Source organism: Vombatus ursinus, unplaced genomic scaffold (assembly GCF_900497805.2).
Source record: "Vombatus ursinus unplaced genomic scaffold, bare-nosed wombat genome assembly UNPS02003292.1, whole genome shotgun sequence".
Taxonomy (NCBI): domain Eukaryota; kingdom Metazoa; phylum Chordata; class Mammalia; order Diprotodontia; family Vombatidae; genus Vombatus; species Vombatus ursinus.
The window spans coordinates 19,095,131-19,115,469 of record NW_020943070.1 but is presented as its reverse complement, the minus strand read 5'-3'; the positions used below and the strand labels follow the sequence as shown (position 1 = coordinate 19,115,469).

The following is a 20,339-nucleotide window of genomic DNA, read 5'->3' as shown; positions in this document are numbered from 1 at the left end:
CCAAACCGTCCATTCCGGGTTGGTTGAGGGTTTTTTTTTTTTTTTTTTTTTTTTTTTTAAATCATGGGCTTTTAGGTCAGGCTAGGAGATGGGAAAGAAGGGAGGGTTGCGGTTACCACATACTAGTTTCTAAGTTGTGAGTGCAAGAGAGGTTCATTAAAGTGAGCACGATGAGCCCCCTAGCGCTTGGGGGAAGAGCAGAGCAAGAGGGGGAGCGGTAGGGGCAGTAAGTCAACGGATGGATTGGAAGACGAGGGGAGGAAGGGGGAAGAGATGTTCTAGGGGAGATCTGGGGAACCAGAGGGGCGTGAGCTAGGGAAAACCGAAAGGATCAGGAAAGATCTGGGGCAGTCAGAAGAGGCGCTTAATGGGGGGAGGTGCGATGAAGAGGAGATAGCATCCGAAGCTGCTTCTGACTCCTCCAGCTCTTGGCCCCCTTGTCCACTCTCTGTGTCATCACTCACTTCCTCTCGGGGGTGGCGGGGTCTGCGAGGGAAGGGTGGGGGTGGCCTTTTGCCTTGCTGTAGCTTTAACCCAGTGGTGTGTTCGCCTCCCCTCAGTCATGTCTGAGCCACAGAAATGGGCAAGATCGAGAACAACGAGAGGGTGATCCTCAACGTGGGGGGGACCCGGCACGAAACCTACCGCAGCACGCTGAAGACCCTCCCGGGGACCCGCTTAGCTCTGCTCGCCTCGGAGCCCCAGGGCGATTATTTGACTGGAGGCGATGAGCAGCAGCCATCGCCCCCTCCCCCGACGCCCCCCGCTCCGCCCCTACCCCCCGGCCCAGCCGGAGGCTGCTTCGAGAGCAGCGCAAGCAACTGCAGCCCCCGGGGCGCCCACGGAGGCGGCGGGCACGAGTTCTTCTTCGACCGGCACCCCGGGGTCTTCGCTTACGTCCTCAACTACTACCGCACAGGCAAGTTGCACTGCCCCGCCGACGTGTGCGGACCCCTGTTCGAGGAGGAGCTGGCCTTCTGGGGCATCGACGAGACCGACGTGGAGCCCTGCTGCTGGATGACCTACAGGCAGCACCGGGACGCGGAGGAGGCGCTCGACATCTTTGAGACCCCCGACCTTATCGGCGGCGACCAAGGCGACGACGAGGACCTGACCGCCAAGAGGCTGGGCATCGAGGAGGTGGCGGGGGTGGGGGGCCCGGACTGCAAAGCCGGCCGCTGGAAAAGGTTGCAGCCCCGGATGTGGGCTCTCTTCGAGGATCCCTACTCTTCTCGAGCCGCCAGGGTAAGCCCAGGGTCGACCCCACCCTCTTCCCCAAACTCCTCCCTAATATCGTTATTTCTCGGTCGCTTTCTTTCCTTTCTGCTCTCTCTTTGGAAGGATGGTTCAATGAGGGTCCAGAAGCGGCCTTGTAGGCTCAACCCTGTGCCGCCTAGAGGGTCCTTGGACCCCACAGGATTGCAGACCTATGTACAAAGGCCTCACTGACTTTCTTCACTTAGGATGGGGACCAGGGTGTAAATTAAAGATGCCTCACTTTATGGACTAGTGCAAGTCTTGGTCTGGTAGTCCCGGAAACTCAAACCACATTTACCTCTTCTCCTTATTTTTTCTTCTCCCATATTCCTCTTCTTCATTCATCTTTACTACTTTCTCCTACTCGGTGGTCACCTTGATTTAACATTTCAAACCCTGGGCGTCCCATGAACTCAAACCTCCTTTACCTCTTCTTCTTCTTCTTTTTTTTCCCCCTACTTTCGCGTTCCACTTTTTCATTCACCTTTACTCCTTTCTCCTACCTCGTGGTCATCCTGATTTAACATTTCGAATGAAGCATAACCTTCCAGAGTGATTCGTGCAGAGCAGTGACTTCAATTAGGGTCCTATTCTAGGAGCTGAAGGAAAGTGTGTGTGTATATGTGTGTGTGTGTGTGTGTGTGTGTGTGTGTTCATGCAACGTGTTTGGTCAAGAGAATCTTACTTCTCTTTATAGCTCACTCCTTTCCTGGTTTGGAAGTCTGCTGAACTTCACTGAGCTGATTTTAAGGAGCTTACAGAACCCATCAGGACACTGTTTGGAATATCTTACATTTGGACTAAAAACAAAACCAAAAACAAACACCAAAACAAACCAAGGCAAGATGTTCAGCCAGTTTACTAATAGCTTGATCTTGAATTACTCATTTAGGTAAACAATTTTTTTTTCGTTTTAAAAACTGACCTGATTTCAAACTGTGTCAGACTTTAACTTTTGGTTGGGATATGACCCCAACTCAATTTTTCTTTTTAGTTTCTATCTTCAGTCACTGCTTAGAAAGAGCCCAGATTAAGTCTTCATTTTTTTTGAAGGGATTTAATCATTAGAGGTTCATTTAACATTAAATAAATATAAATAGAGAGTCACATAGTTAGGGGTTCTAATTTTACATGGCAAAATAATGTCTTTTTTCCTTTTAAATCATTGAATCTGATTTGTAAATCAAAGGGTTCTTCAACTACACTTTAACCTCATCTTCATTTTCTTGTCTCTTTGTCAGTTTTTTCCATGGTAAGATAATACTTGGCAACAAAGTCTAATGACTAGTTTCAAATAATACCTGTTTTAAAATGAACAAATTTGTTACATATGATGTCTTGAGGAGCAGAGGGTGATCATATTTTTAGTTTTTGGATAGAATGTGGAAGAGAAAATCTGGTAGAGTATTTCTTTCCTTCCCTTATAAAAGAAGTCACTGAGACTCACACACTCTTTCTCTGGTTTGTTCACACTTTTATCTTTAGAAATAGTATTAATAACTTGAACTCTGAAATGTTCTATTTCTTTGGGATGATTCTTCTCAAAATTTAATCCCAATGATTTAACATTCACAAAGAGACAAATACTAATTTCAGTTCATGATTATTGTAGTTCTCTTTTGCTTTCACGCTGAGAACCTCAGAATCCTCTCATTTGGTGGCTGAAAAGACAAGCAGGTCTCTTTCTTTTTTTCTTTTCTTTTAGGGCTCACCACACATCAGTGTTTGCAGGTGGTGCATCTGAATGGCAGTATTTTATCAGTGTTCTCCATGATAACCCAAGGGACATATTAGTCTAGGTCAATGGTGAGGTGTCCACATTGCGCTGGAATTTCATTATGTTGAAAAATGCTGTATAAATGTAAGCCATTCCATCAAAAGTGTTTGCAACACACTGAGATGAATAATATTGAAGATTTGAAAGGCTACCCATTTTATAGATGAGGTAAGAAACAGTGAGGAATAACCACTAGAAGAGGAGTTAAGAGCTATTATTCCTGAGTTTCTAGTCTGTTAATTCTGTAGATCCATGTTGCTTTTGTACTGGTATATTGTGATATAGTTATTGAAATTCTAATATTTAGGAGTCATCTAAAACTTTAGTGCCTATGCTGTAGCATTCAGGTTGGTAGAATTGGTATCCACTTCCTGTAGGAAAGAGTAAGAATGTAGAATCATTTTAAAATAACCTTTGAACTTTGGAGTTTGTATTGTCTAGTCAGTATTTAATGTTTTCCTTTTTCTTAGGTCTATTGGTGATGAACTTGCCCTCTGGGAAGTCCCTTTTCAGATTACTGGATAAAAGCAAATAATAATATCTTTGTATTTAAATGGTGATTGACATATGTGAGTTTTAAACATGACTCTCTGTCAGGGCTATGGAAAATGTTTGCAGTTAAGCCAATACCCTGAGTAATCAGCTTGATTTGATGAAAATGACTGCATTGAGAGATCCAGGTGGGAATAAAATATACATATGTATATGTGCATACATGTACATATATAATATTGTTATAGTAGACATAAATGAATTAATTAAATCATTTGATTTGGCACAATATTTCATTGACATGAGTTTTATTTCTAATATGCAATATCTTCAAGTACTTTAACTTTTATGATCACTGGAATAAAAAAAAGATTAGTTTTTTATTTCCTTTTGCTGAATAATTTTGGTTCCATTAATACATTTAGATCTTTTACCATCTTTTATATTTGGTTGTACCTATTTTCTTCATCCTTTGTCTCAGATCTCTATTTTGTACTGTCTAGTAGCTGCTTCAGTGAAATAATATGTTCGTTCTATTCAACTTTAATGATTTAAACTCACCTACTATGAAACCACAATTATTAGAAATTTGTGGCAACGTATTTCCCTTGCCTTTTGCTCAACTTGGTGCCCTAGGTCCCCTTCATTCACTTCTTTTTACATTACAAAAATATAGATAACCACAATACATAAATATACAAAATTTAGCTTGATATATTTTGGTAAACAAGGTCACATTTCTTATTTATGACATGAATTTTTATTCTTAACTGTGTTCTCTAAAAATAGAAATTTATAGAAATTCACATATAAGTTGTCATGGTAACCTGTTGGCAAGAAAGTGAGATCAGGGGAGGAAAGGAGAGATTATTCTAGTGATACTATCGGATGATATTGCACAAACATTGAGAACAAGGTTATGCCGAGATGCTTATAGACCTTTATGATAATCCTGTGTCTTAAATTTCCAATTCAATACTTACATTTTAGAAGCAGATGGAGCATGTATCTTATTTTCTGTAAAAAACATTATATTATTAATGAAAAAAAGGATGCCTGTAGAAAGATTCTTTGTTGAACTTGAATTTTTAAAGTTTAGAAAAAAATACTTTAAGGACTGAAGGTAAGAACTTAAGGTTATACTGAAAAAATGTTCATTCTTATCCCTTTGATCATGTAACTATGAACATGAAAGTTTCTCTTTATACTTAATTTTTTGAGAAGATTGAAATTCAGATATCTAGAAGAGTGTGGATTTCCTTCAATGAATCTGTATATCATTCACAACTTATGCAACTCTATTGCCTTTTTCCAGGAACATTTTGCAGGGAAGATAGGAGAGGGGGTTGGGTAAGGAAAGAGAATGAATTTCTACAATGACACAGCAATTAAAATCTTGCTTTTTGTAGGTGCAATGTTACATCATCCCATATTTTGTTTAGCTCTGTCTAATATCTAATCTATCTTTTTTTTTTTTACAAAATTCCAAAATCTAGAGACAATTGTTAATAGTGCCTGCATCACTTTTGCACGATATTAAAATTATTTGTATTATTTATTACAGTGTTTCCAATCATATAGCAAAGAGGATGTGTTAGTAAAATACTAGTAGAATTATACCTTCAATGCCAGTGAAAGCAGTGAGGGTCAAAAGGGCACCCATTCCAGGAAATCTGGTTTTTGTTTAATTAATTCTTTAGGATTTTTTTTTTTAGTTATTCCAATAGTTGTACCAAAGTTTCCATAAGGTATTTAATTGCAATGTAGGAAGTCAAACATACCTGGAGAAAAATGAAAAATAAAAAACCTTTCAAGTAGCTGAATGTTCCAGATCCGAAAGTTTAACCTAAAGACAATTTATTGGCACCTACTTCAGTAGTTCAGTGGACCTGTGATATTGACGTGACACTCCTTTCAAAAATGTAAATTGTAGTGTGCCCATACCAGTACATCCTGAGGGACCCTTGCCCACCTCTGCTTGTAAATTCACCATAGGGAGACCACCCAACTTGCTGGAACTTTCTTTTAGATCTCTTAACATGGAACACACAGACCATATACTTTATGTCCACACTCTTGCTATTGACTGGCAAATCTTTTTTTTTCCCCTGATGTTACATAATGTATGAGGAAGACAAAAGATGGATCATTTTCTTACCTAAATTACATTACTGTATAAGCAAAAATTTCTTTAGAAGTTTTGAATGAAGTACTTTTGTCTTCATCATGGTTCTCAATTCAAAGAATTGATGTCCCCAATGGGCTTTTAAAAATCATACTAGCTAGTATTAATGTAGCATTCTCAAAATTTAATCTCATTTTATCCTTACCACAACTCTGAGAGGTTGATGCTATTTTTATGCCCATTTTATAAATGGAGAAACTGAGGTAAACATTGGTTAAGTGACTTGCCCAGGGTCACACAGCTAGTAAGATTGGAGGTAAAATTTGAACTCAGGTCTTCCTGACTCCACGACCTGTGCCCTACCCACTGTGACACTTAGCTGCTTCTAGAACATGCTGCCTAGTTTTAGAAAATTGAGTTTACTACTGTAGTGATAAAAATGAGTTAAGATACATAAAGATATTATAAATTAGAAAATTGTATATAAAAGTGTCAAAAATCTGACACGTTAAATATGAATCCATTTCTGTCAGAAATATGGTTATAAATATTGCCTATCACAATTGTCCGAGGTTATTATGTTTTGGTTCATTGATATGTAGTTCTCATGTTTTCTAAGTGAGTTGGGGGTATCCTTGTACTGTATCAAGGTATGGATATAGCATTGATTCAATGCTATTCTTTCCCAAAACAAATGAATCAACTGTGAAATGCTTAATTCACTTACAAAAAAAGTAATGGATCAGTGGTTGATCATTTAGCATTTATCCAATCAACTACAGAGTAATACAAACCAAACATTAAAGCAGCTTGAAACATTGAGCTTCAGTAGTCCAGTGTTTTTTTTTTATTTATTTATGCTCTTTCAAATGTCTCAGTTTGTTTAAGGTGAATTGATGCTGTAGTTGAGTCAGCTTTATTTAATTTCACGATGGTATGGTGAAGTGCTGAGCATTTATTGGGTCAGATCACTGAAAAATTGGTGTATCTGGGTCATTAGAGTTATCCAAAAGACCAGAATAGTCAATTGGTCCACTTTAACATAATCGGGTCAATTATTTATTGATGATCTTTGCCAGCCAATCAAGACTCAAAAGACAATTTGATTAGTGTAGCTATGTTCACTAGGTTCAGATGTGTTTCCAAGAGTGTTATGGCAGGCACCTATTCCTAAAAGAAATTTGAGGAATAGGAAAAGAAGAGGAAACATTTATTGTCTGTCAAAAAATCTTACTTTCTAAGCACCTGGAGACAAAGAAATGTCTGTTTTCAAAAAGTTATGACAGAGTTTTCAAATCTTAAAATGCATATCATTATCCTTCTCTTTCTCTACTACAAATGAAGTCAATGTGATTTCAGGTCTCATATTTTTAGATCTTCTGAGTCATGTATCCTTCTATCATGGAAATCTTTGGAAATACATCTAAACAAAGTAGTAAAGGACATTAAAGCATCTGTAAAGGATCTTTAGCTAACAGCATAAAGAAAATGATAATAGCATATACCTGGTGGAAAAACAAGGTGGTCAAATGGCACGTAGGGTGTTACATGAACTCAGCCCAGAGTTCTATCTGAGGTATGAAGAGATCATTGTTTGGGTGTTTTGTTTTTCTTTTTTTTTTTTTTGGGTTGTTAAGTTTTTTTTTTGTTGTTTGTTTTTGAGGGAGATAATATTTTTTGGGGATGATAAAGCCCTTTTATATTCTTTTACTTTTGCAAATTGTTACCTGATTTCCATAATGCCTAGTCAGTGTATTTCTAGAGAGCAAGTTTGAGATAAGAAGGAGAGAGACATGAGGAACAATGTAGTAAAATGAACACAGAAAAGAACCTTGAGTGAAAGTCAGGAGGTCTGCGTTCTATCACTAAGTGACCTTGAGCAAATCACTTAACCTTTCTCTGTCTTGGTTTCCTTATCTGTAAAATGAAGATGATCTCAGTACAGAGTAATAGAAATAGGACTGGGTTTGGAGTTAGGGGAACTGAATTTGAAACCTGACTTTACTACTTGATGACTTTTGTGATCCTGGGCAATTCCTTCACCTTTCTTGGCCTCAGCCTCTTTATTTGGGTAATGTTGGGGAGAAGGTCTGACTACAGCAGAAGTGTCAAACTCACAACCTTGGCAGCATCTCACAAAACTCTGGAGTGTGGCCCAAACCAGATTAAGATGTAATTGGGAAATGCTTAACAAGATAAAAAAATGCAATATAATATAGATAATGCTAATTTGTGGGGTTTTTAAGTCAATATGTGGCTCATGGGGATCTGCTTCTATGTAAGTTTGACACCACTGGACTAGGAAATCTTCCATCTCTAAATCAGAGACCTTGTCATCCTATGACCTAACTAGGGTCTCTCTCAGCTTTGACACTGTCTGATGTGTTATTGGGATGTCTTGAGAAAGGCCGAGGTTGATTAAAACTTATTTATGATTATCACTTAAGATGATCTGGGCCAGAATCATGAATCGAGACATATCTACATTAAATGTTGATTACCATATGAGGATCATAATACTAATAAAGTAAAACAAGAGCAAAGCTTTTTGCCTGTGTAACTTGGGTCCTTTCCTCTCCAGCTGTTGGGTAGCTGCTGCTACTGTTACCATAGAAACAGGTTAGCTCCTGGTTTCCTGTTTCCATTGAAAACAGCCTTCTCTCAGCCACATATTGATCTCAGGAAATCATTTTTGCTGTGGTTCTGTCATGAAACCCATAAAGATGATCAGCATTGTAATTTCATAAACCTAAAATGTGATGCAGGTCCATAGCCATCCACCCCACTGGTTTACTGATTAGGTAATCTGAGTTTGAAATGTGCTTTATTGAAGACACTCCCTCCCTCCCTCTCCCTCTGCATCTTAGAAAATGAAAAGTCTTATCCATTTGAGAATTTTCAGATATGTCTAACACATTGTTCTAAATGTTTACAAAATATTGTCAAATTATTCAGTCCGAATCTGTTACATAACCATCCCCATTGATTCAGGGAATAACTTGTGGGTTAACAAGTTCTACTAATGAATCTTCTTAGTTAGTGTAACTGTTTATTAAATACCTAAAAATGCACTTGTGTATGCAATACAGATCTCTTCATAGAGAGAAATGTGAGTGCCTAGACTAGATGCATGTCCTCCAGTAGAAGGTTCAGAGATCTTACTAGATACAGGAGAGGCTCTATTGTCCATTATGCAGATCTATATAGAGGGAAAATATACACCTTTCGTAGAGATGCATTTCCTCAAAAACTGATTATGTAACTTCTTACATAAAGGAGGGCAGTATTTTAGAAGACTGGCATATCTTCATAAATGCAGATCCTTCATTGCTTTACTTATTTGTTTTTGGTATAAACCTGGGATTTCATTAGTACAGGAAACTCTTGGTAAGGAAAATCCATCTGCTAGTGCAGCTCAGCTATTGTTCTGTAATTTTATGGTATAAGAAAGTCACCTAGGGGCAATGAAAGGATAAATGACTTGTCCAGGATCACACTGTCAGCATGTGGCAGAACCCAAACTCTGGTCTTCCTGATTTTAAGGTCAATTGTCTATCTGCTACATAATGATGCCTCTCTTAATACCTTTAACTACGTCCTGCCATCCCCTTTTTTGGGGGAAGGGAGAGGCAGGAGCATATATTCATATAGATGTGTTCCCTCCCTTACCTCCCCCAAGAGTATTTGTGTATACCTAAAGTAAATACTTTTGAAAAGTTGTTTTTGACTTGACTCAAACTTTGGGATACACACACACACACACACACACATACACATATACATATATGGTACATACTATTTATGTAAGATTGACCATAGTCATATGAAATACATATATCTTATGTAGTATAATCATACTAAAATCTTTCTCCTATGCCTCATCCTGGTGGTTCTCCAGTAAAGCGTGAGGGAAGAGCTGAATCTCCTTGTACTTTTTGTCCTCTGGCTATCAGTTAGAGATAACAATAGATGGAGCCTTTGATCCCCTTATTCATTTAAGACTCAAGGATGGTTTTTACTACCTTTTAGAGAAAAGTACTGGCCCAGATCATATCAAAGGTGCTTCCCTTTCTTCCAAGAATCTCCTCATACTCCAGATTGTTCTTGACCTCTTCTCCAGTATCAAAACTTACCTGTCCTATGTCCCATGTCCTCAGTCCTACTAAATGCCTGTTAGCTAATGAGAAGGAATTGAATTTGTGATTTCATTGGTCAGATCTGAGAGGTCCTTCTGTAACACAGAATGGTAACTTTTTTCATAACTTACAATCTTAGAGAGTTGTTTGGATGCTGAGAGGTTAAGTGACTTGTCTAGGGCTTTATAGCTAGTATATGGCAGAGTTGGCATGTGACCCCATGACTTTCTGACTCAAAGTCCTCTCCTTTATCCCCCATTCCAAGTTATTTCTCTAACTCTAATTTGCTAACTCAAGCTCTAATCATATGATCTAACCCCAGCCTACCTAATATAAACTAATTTGATCTAAGGAGCTAATGGTTAACAATGAAAATATGTTACCCTTCCTAATAAGATCTATATTTTACTTGCTTTAATTCAGAGGATTGAGTCATAGGGAATCTAGGCACCATAGCAGGTTGGTGGGTGAAATTCTTTTGCACAGAGAGGGAAGGGTGATATATAACTTCTTCACCTAAATGTATTTCTGGTGTTGCCCCTCAGGATGATTTTGACTTGGGTGTTTATGGTGCTGAAAATATTAGGGGGTAGCCAACTAGCTTTCCTTGGGGTCACAGAATTTCAAAGCTGGAAGAGACTCCAGTGGTTATTTAGTCTAACTTTTCTATGTAGTCTATATTTTTCTGGTCTGCAAAAGAATTCCCCATAAAACAACCTGAGAGATGATCATCCAACTTTTGCCTGAAGTCTGGCACCGAGGGAACCCACTACCTTCTTACCACTTGGGGATGGCTCTTACTGTTCAGAAGGTGGGGCAGTGGATAGAGCACCAACACTGGAGTCAGGAGGACCTGAGTTCAAATCCAATCTCAGACCAGACACTTGATACTTACTAGCTGTGCGACCCCAGGGCAAGTCACTTAACCCCAATTGCCTAGCCAAAAAAAATGTTCTTCCTTACAAAGAAGTTTCTCTTAGAATCAAAGCTCAATTTATCTCTTTCAAAACATCTCCTTTGCTCCTTGGGGCCATATCCAGTTGTCCTGATCTATATCTGGCCACTGGACCCAAATGACTCTGGAGGAGAAAGTGAAGCTGGTGACTTTGCACAGCCCTCCCTCACTTAAATCCAATTCACTTGCAAGTGATGGCCTCACCTTCCTTATGTCATTATGTCATGGTCCTCTTCGAGAATGAAGGACAAGCAGCAACAAACCTCTGCTCCTAGTTCTTCCATTGGGGTCAAGCAGAACACATTTAATTCCTCTCCCACAGGCCTTCAGATATTCAAATACAGCGATCATGTACTGCCTTTGAATACCCTTGCTGCTCTGTGCACGTATGACAGCTGTTCTCTGGTTGGTGTCTGCTCTCATCATTTGAAGATCCTGTTGCTATTTGTACCTTCTTGTCTTTTCTTGATAGGCCTAAGTCATTGTTCAAAAAGGGCTGTGTTGATCATTTTTTAATGCATCCTAAAAGTGGTTCTTTTCCCTTTATGTAAAGACTACATTTTACCTTTCCATGTACGTGGTTCTTTAGTAATCTGCTATTTTTCTATTCTTTGTATCTAATGGATACACCTAGCTCTGGGTAAAAGGGTTGGTCGAAATTTGTGCCCATTTCAATGTAGCTCATATTTATATTTGTCTTTATGGTTTAAATATCACTTTCCTCAAAACAACTCTGTGAGGTTCTGTGGATGTTATTATTAATAATAATTAAAGTGTTATTTTATAATCAGTTTGAAACACATCTTAGGAGCGTAGACCTAGATCCAGAAGGAACATTTGAGAACATGGAGTTCAACTTCTTCACTTTAATGGTGAGGAAATTGGGGTCCACAGAAATAAGTGACTTACCTAGTTACACAACTAGGAAATGGCAGAGCCAACATTTGCACTCAGGTCTTCCTAGACTCCACGTTAATTCATCAACTAATGTTGATTAAGCTTCTGTGTTCCAGGAACTGTGTTAAGTGTTGGGAATACAAAGAAAAAATGGAAACAATTCTGCTCTCCAGGAGCTTACGTTCTATCAGGGGAGACAAAGTGTACATATGTCACTTGAATAGTAATGGCATAGTCAATTTAATGACCTTTTTTTTCTTAGAGATCAATACAGAAGTAGAGGTATATTTTGATACTTGTGGTCTGACTTCTCTGCTTCTTGGGTTAAGAAAGAGTTCCCAGAGGCATCTCAGCAATCATTTTCCCTCTTCCAAGTCCTCAGTGAGTTTGTTTATAGATCTTAGCACTTTCTTCTGGCAAGAGAGGGGACTTTGTCAGAAAATGGCAAGTGCTGCATGCCACAGTTTCAGTGTCTTGAGATGGAGGGAGAGAGAAGGAGAAAGGGAAAGACAGAGAGAGAAAGAGACTGAGATGATTAGTATGTGTTTGCTTCATCACTATGCTTTCTCTTTTCTAAAAAAAAAGTTTTCAGGATATTTATGAAATGCCTTAATATTTACAAAGTGACATATACATTAACTCATTTGATCCTCATGACAGCCCTATGACTTTGGTGCTCTTATGATTATTATTGCTACCTTATAGATAGAGAAACTGAAGCTTAGAGAGGACTTTTTTTAAAAAAAATGTTCTGAACTTAAGAAACACCAAATAAAATGGGTATTTCCCTATACACAGTAGAACAGAAAAAGAGGATTATACGTAAGGCTGTGAAAACATATTACCTATAGCTTATTTTTTCTAAGAATATAATAAGTTTTCAAAGCTTTCAACGTTATTCTCCTTGTCTGTGCTTCTTTCTGACCTTTTTCATTTTCTCGGAATTTTCTAAAAATAAAGATGTGAGGCTCAAAAAGGTTAGATGATTAACCCATAGTCATGCAGCTAATGAGAGTCAGAGGTAGACATATAAGCTTAAATTTTACTGACTTCAAATTTAGTATTCCTTCTACTACACCGAAGAACAGGATTCTTAATTCCTCCTGCCTCTTTTTTTTTAATCATTGACCTTGGAAGCCTGGAGAGGTCCATGGACATCTCAGAATAATTTTTTTTTAAAAATAAATAAATTAAAATATATAAGATTTCTAAGGAAATGAATTATATGGAGGGGCAGAATTAAAATATTTTAAAAATCAAGATTATCTAAATTTTTTAAAAATTCTTGGGCAGCAGATCAAAAATTCTTGTCCTAGAGAATGAGGTCTACTTCTATTTATTGGGCCTAACATATTATGTGCACTGAATAAATAGTTAAAAAGTATGTGTGTGTATGTGTGTGTGTGTGTGTGTGTGTGTGTGTGTGTATGTGAAACTCATATAGACTATCTTACATTATTTTGAAACCAAATATCCTAAGAGAGAAATGGGAAGCATTTAAAATTTGGTTTATTGGTGTGGCTATCCATTCCTTTCCATGGATATCCATGCCATGATGAGGCAAAGGATTTGAATGAAAAATGCATATGTGTGTCATATTATTGATAAGTAAATTTCTAAAATTACAGCACTAGGCTCTGGGGTTTCTATTTAAATAATAAATCATTTCATCCAGATCTGTATGCAATCATCAACATCACCATTACCACACAATTCTGAGTTGATTAAAGACCAGAAACCCTTCAGAGTTGATGTGAACTCGTTCTTTTCTTCTCCAAAGTCACAGAAATTCAAATACAGTGATAATTCTGGAAATTTTTGACTCTCTGAAATATTTCCTTGTACGTTATGACTGTATGGTGATCGTAATGGAAATGATGACACAGAGGCCATAGGGAAAGATCACTCATGTTTTCACTGATTTATTTCCCTGCTCATCTGTTATGTGATTATGCTGACTTAAAAATGCTTTTTGGAGTGGGAATTAACTGAAATGGAAATTTCTGAAAACATAGTAATAAAACTTATTTTTTTTGGACAAAACCTCTCTAGTATGGGAGGTAGAAAATAATTCTTTATAGTCCAAGTTGAACAGAGGGGTTGCCTGTTCCCATCTTTGCCTTTGGGTATACAATTATACGCTAGGGGAGAGCTAACAAACTTGTTGAAAAGTTAGTCAGCTAGCATTAATTAAGCACCTACTGTGCTTAGCACTGAGATATCTCTAGTGAGTGAAACAGGGAGAATAATAGCACCTACATCCCAGGGTTGTTGTGAGGATCAAATAAGATAGTGATTGTAAAGTGGTTGGCACTAAGATATGAGTTCCAATGGAATTGGTGTTTTTTTGTTTTTTTTTGGGAGAAGGATGGGATTAAATCTTTAAAAAAAGACTTTTATATATTGGCCTTAATTCTTTATTTTGTGAAGCCTATAACTTAAATTATGTTGTGTATGGCAGAATTCTCCTTGTCCCCCTATTGTGTATTACTTTTCATGGTTTCCTTGCCTTTAATGTAGCTTAATCTTCTCAGAGGGCTGTTTGATCTTCAACTTGCTGAGTTAATTCAGTGTCTGCTCTTATAACAGAGCCTTCTAATATCATTTGGGATTCCAGGGCAAATATTTGTATATACAGGTAGTATATCTTTCAAACAAATATAATAACACCCTGATAGATATTAGAAGGTCATTTCTCTGTCCCAGCAGCCAATCCACACCAACATTTCTTGGTCATTTTGAATTTGATAAATTCTGCTGAATAATAGACTGCAATCTTGAAATCCTGGCCATTTGACAGCAAATAACTTCATAAAGATGCCCTTTTGGAGTGATACTTATGAAGACAATTAGAGCCAACCTGGGACATTACAGAGGTCTAGCCTTGGAGTCAGAGAGAGCTGGGCAAAAATCCACCTCTGATACATGTTAGTTTGGTGACCCTGGGCAAGTCATTTAACTTCAAAGTGCCTCAGGCAAATTTAAGATTATAAGTTGTGAAAAGGTGTCGATCTGTTTTAGCAGAGGGGGTTTCCCCATTGGGAAGCCCCTATGCCCATTAAAATATGTCTGACAAAAAAGCAACCAAAACAAAATAAAAGAACAACCACAAAAACACCTTATAGATGATTCAGTGGGTAGAGCCTGGGACCTGAAGTCGGAAAGACCTGAGTTCAAATCTGACCTCAGACATTTACTATCTGTGTGACCCTGGGCAAGTCACTTGACTTCTGTCTCAGTTTCCTCATCTGTAAAATGGGGATAATAATAGCACCTACATCTCAGGGTTGTTGTGAGGATCAAATAAGATAATAATTGTAAAATGCTTAGCACAGTGCCTGGCACATAGTAAGGGCTACATAAATGTTAGCTATTATTACTACCGTATACGTTAACTGTGTAAGAATATCAATAAAATGTTAACTACATTTAACTTGATATAAGTTTGTTTGATTTCATTTTTGGTAAACAATTTTTAAGGTATATCAGTGGCCTGACTAGTGGCTGTACCAATGGCTGTTGTGGAGAACCTGTTATCATACAAAATCCTAGTAAAAGGATGTCTGTTCCTGTAGCTGGACAAAGATGCTCATCATTATAATTTGAGTACAATGCCAGCTGCTGCTGACAAAATAGAGTGGAAGATTTAAATGATCAGGCTTAGATTTTAGATTTCTTCAAGGTACCCATTGAAGTGGTAGTCGATGGCAGAGATGTGTCCATATAAGAACAAGTCAGATGCTGAGATTTTTAGAGGAGCTGAGAGTGGTATCAAGAGCTAAAGACAATTCCCCTATTAGAGGATCTGCAAGTTAGATTTCTGTAGGGTAGCTATTAGAGATGTAGTGGAATTCTTAGAGCTTGGTTAGTCATTGAAGCTCATCCATTTTATCCCAGGTCATTGCCAGCCATCTTAACTTCTGTCCTGCCACTGGACTTTGATGACTCAGAAAAAGAGAATGAGGCTGAAGACTTTGTTTGGTTCATACACAAGTCAAGATATCACCCTCCTGATGTCATTAGTCCTCTTAGAAAATGAAGGACAAAAACAACAAATAGTAGGCTACTGTTTTCTGTTCTTGGCAGAAACTGTGAGGGCCTTCCCCTCCCAGATTGTTATTTTTTTTTAAGGCAATTGGGATTAAGTGACTTGTCCAGGGTCACACAGCTAGTTAGTGACAAGTGTTGGTCTGAGGCCGGATTTGAACTCAGGTCCTCTTGACTTCAGGGCTGGTACTCTATCCTCTGTGCCACCTAGCTGCCCCCTGGATTGTCATTTTGTGATGGTAAGTTAGGCCATTTTTTGTCTCAGTTCTTTCCTAGCCCTTAGTCACTGAAAAACTGAGGTCTTGGAAAGATCTTAATTTAGAAAGGCCAACGTCATCCGTTGCACCCTAGGCCATCGCCAGTCATCTTGACTTTTGCCTTCTCACTCTGGAAGAGAGAGTGAGGCTGACAACTTTGTGAAACTCTGCCTCACTTAAATCCAACTCATATACAAGTCAGGACATCACTCTGTGATATCATTGGTCCTCTTTGAAAACACAGGACAAAAAACAACAGCAAGTAGAGGGAACAGATGTATTTATCTAAGCAGGTATCAGGTAGTGAGCCATTCATTTACGTGTCACTTTAAGGTTTGCAACAGTACCTTACATCTGCCATTTTACAATAGCCCTATGAGGTAGGTGCTATTATCATTCCCATTTTACAAATGAAACATGCACTAAGTGACTTGCTAAAAGTCACACAGCTACTAAGCAACTGAGGCAAGAAGTAAAATCCTATCATCTTGAAGCGGCTAGGTTGCTCAGTGGATAGAGCACCAGCATTGCAGTCAGGAGGACCTGAGTTCAAATTTGGCCTCAGACACTTACTAGCTGTGTGACCCTGGGCAAGTCACTTAGCTTTTGCTTTTTTATGTATTTACTTATGGTTTAAAATTTTAGTGATGCTTTTTGGTTTTGTAGCAATCATTTCAGCATATTTTCCCATCTCCTCCTGTTGCCAGTAACAAAGAAAAGAAAAACAGTTTAACAAAATCAACTGATTCACTTCACTTAGTCTGACAAAGGATGTAATATTCCTTTGATAGTCCCCCATAGTCCAGTGAAAGGAGGGAGTGTCTTTTTCTAATTTCTGCCCTAACCCCAATTCTAATCTTGCTTCTAACTCAAATTCTGTGTCTAACCCAATTCTATCTAACACTAACCACTTCTCCAGAACCAAGATTGGCAATTACAATTATGTTGTTCAGTTTCAACCTCTTGTTTCTCCTTTTCATTGTTATAATTGTTGTATATATTGTTTTTTCTGGCTCAATTCAATTTGATAAAGATTTATTAAGCCTACTATGTGCCAAGCACAGTATTAAGCACTGGGGACACAAAAAGAGGCAAAAGACGGTTCCTGGGGCTTACAATCTAGTGGGTAAGGCAACATGCAAACAAATATATGCAAGGAATATATATAGGAAATATACAGGAAACCACTAGAGCTTATGAATGTGTGTGCGTGTGTGTGTATGTGTGTGTATGTGTGTGTGCTTTGATCAGACCTGCATTTTAAGAAAATCACTTTCAGTGGTTGAATGGAAAATGGATTGGAGTGGGGAGAAACTTGAAACAGGCAGTTCCACCAACAGACTGTTGCAGAAATCAAGGTATGAGGTGGCAAAAGCCTTCACCAGATTGGTGGCAATGTCAGAGGAGAGAAGGAGGCATATTCAAGAGATAATGCAAAGTTAAAATTGGTAGGTGATGATAGCAGATTGGATATGGGTTTGAGAGGTAGTGAGGATTACAGGATGATTCCAAGGTTGAAAGCCTGAGGGACTAGGTGGATGGTGTTGCCTTCTACAGTAATAAAGAAGGTAGGAAGAGGGAAGGGCTTAGGGGGAAAGATAATGAATTCTGCTTGGAAAATGTTAAGTTTAATGTGTTTCGTGGATATTCAAATTGAGATATCTGTTGAGTCAGTTGGAGATGGGAGCTTGGAGGTTATCAGAGAGATTGTGGCAGGAAAAGTAGAGATGGTAATTAAATCCATGGGAGTTGATGAGATTGCCAAGTGAAGTAGCATAGAAGGAGATGAGGAGAGGGCCCAGGACAGAATACCAACTCTTAGAGGGCACAGTCTAAAGGAGGATCCAGCAAAGGAGACAGAGGAAGAGCAGTCAGATAACTGGGACGAAAACCAAGAGAGAGTGGCATCCCAAAGACCTATAGAGAAGAGAATATCAAGGAAAAAAGAGAGATCATCAATGTTAAAGACTGCAGAGAGGTCAAAGAGAATGAGGACTGAGAAAAGGATATGACAACTAAGGGATCATTAATAACTTTGGAGAGAGCTGTTTCAGTGGAATGATGAAGTTGGAAACCAGATTACAAAGGGTTAAGAAGAGAGTGAGAGGAGAGAAAGTGGAGACACTTATTATAAGGCTCTTTTTGAGGGATCCAGCTACAAAAGGCAGATGAGATATAGGATGATAGTTACCAGGGATAGAAGGATAGAAGTGAGGGTTTTTTTTTTTCCTGGATAGGGTAGCCATGGGCATGTTTGTAGGCAGTAGGAAATGGACCAGTAGAGAGCAAGAGACTGAAAATGAGCAAATGAGAGGGAATGATAGAGGGAAAATCTGTTCAAAGAGATGACATGGAATGGGATCCAAGTAGAGAGGTTAGCCTTGGTAAGGAGTAAGGCTGCTTCATCATGTGAAACACCTAGTAAGTCTCACACTGAGTCACACAGCTAGTAAATATCCAAGGCTGGATTTGAATTCAGGTCTTCCTGAAACCAAGCACTTACCTGTTTTCACTGTGTCACCAAGTTGCTTCTTAAGCATTTACAAGGTGCCAAACACTGTGTTGAGTGCTACAGTTACAAATAGAAAAATCAAGACACTCCCCACTCTCAAAGAGCGTCCTAATGGGAAGAAGGCAACATATAAAAGAAAGTTCAGCTGTGGAACAGTTGGAAAAGTCTGGAAGTCCTACAGATGCTTAGTGGAGTTAATGGCAAGGTTCAAGCATCCTTAGGTTACAGGATAATGTTATAGGCATAGCAAATATCTGCTGGACGTTGTCATGTCATCATACAGTGTGTGTGTGTGTGCGTGTGTGTGTGTGTGTGTGTGTGTGTGTGAGAGTGTGTGTGTGTGTGTGTGCTCGTGTGTGCATGTACTTTGGATAAATCTCAAGAAGGCAGCTTGGTGCAATGCATCCATATTTGGAGTCAGAAGACCTGGGTTCTATTATTTAATAGTTATGTAACCTTGAACTTCAGTTTCCTGAACTATAAATTTGGGGAGTTGTGCTAGGTTGACCTCAAAGATGTCTTCTGTCTCTAAGTCAGTGATCTCAAGGTCTTCCCTAGCACTGAATAATCTTGCTAATAATTGGCCATCTCTTGTTTATCTCCATTGAGACATGGGCGTCCAAGGCAGTGGTGAAAGCAATCATTTTCCCCTGAAACTTACTTGATCCACATTATTAATGATCTCAAGTTTCGTCACGTATATGCTTGAACAATTAAATTATGATTATAAGGAGCCACAGACATTATCCATCTAATTCTTTGATTATCTAATTAAAATAAGATTATATTACATGTTTGGAGTTTTCCTTTATTAAGTATCATCCCATAGTGGATAAACTTCCCTTTATTGTCCATCCTATGCCTTGGTTTTTATTAAAGTCTGTCAGGAGCTCTTGCAATCTGATCTAAAGGGGAACTGCATCACAGCCACAGAACAATAATGTCTATCTCAAAGAACAATTTTCAAAATTCATGCATTGGGGTTCTGTTTAAATTTACATCGTAATGGGTAATCATCTATTATTTTAATGAAGTTCAGAAGATCACAGGAGCATCTTGTCCAACTCGTACCTAAACAAAGATCTCCTCGAAATCATATTTTTAATAATCCAGTATTTTTTTGACTATGTTTTGATCTTATGTTTTCGAGATCATACTACTTGGACATGTATCCCTAGAACTAAGGGTCCTAGAGTATGACATGAACTGTGTGACAGTCAAATACAGTCATGAAAATCCCAACATATTATTTGCTAATATATGCCAATGCCTTTTTTAAAGTAAAGCATTTTACTTGAACAGCCGACTTTGACCACGGCATTACAATCAAGATTTTAATTAATTATTTTCCTGTTTTATCCTATAGAAATTAACAGTTATTCAGATTTTACTTAAGTATTCATTTACAAGTGTATCCCTGATCTCATCATTGGGGAAGCTCCAATAAGTACATAGGTTGTTCGTCATTCATTTCTTGTTCTCGCCCATCATCAACTCATTTTCATTTTGGATTGTACATTTTAAAAATGACACCCTTAGCAAATTTTCTTCTTTGTATTTTCTTGTCTGTAATATGTCATAGCTTATTTATGCCAACTTTTGCCTCTTTACCCTTTTGGTGAACTTTAACTTCACCAGTTCTCCAGAAATTATAACATTCCATGACTCACAGCCATATAAAGATCACCTTTGTTCCAGAGCAGATTTTGTGAAGGTCAGTAAAAGAATTTTTCATTTTTCCAAAAACAACCCTGTCTTCTCTCTTCTTCATGTTCAACTTTATACCCAGTTCCTATGTAAATGGCAGCTGCCTATCTACCTACCTGTTTCTCTCTTCCCTTCCCTTCCCTTCCCCTCCCTTCCCCTCCCCTCCCCTCCCTTCCC

General features: G+C 38.4%; 1 protein-coding gene across 4 annotated transcripts in view; it reads left to right on the top strand.

Annotated features, from left to right (window-relative positions):
• Positions 1-579: 579 nt before the first annotated feature.
• KCNC2 (potassium voltage-gated channel subfamily C member 2) overlaps positions 580-20,339 on the top strand; it is a 295,991-nt gene continuing 276,231 nt past the window's right edge. For all 4 annotated transcript variants that reach the window (XM_027874140.1, XM_027874124.1, XM_027874135.1 and 1 more), the window contains exon 1: positions 580-1,245. In XM_027874140.1, coding sequence (XP_027729941.1) covers positions 580-1,245 — 666 coding nt within the window. The remainder of the gene's footprint in view (positions 1,246-20,339) is intronic.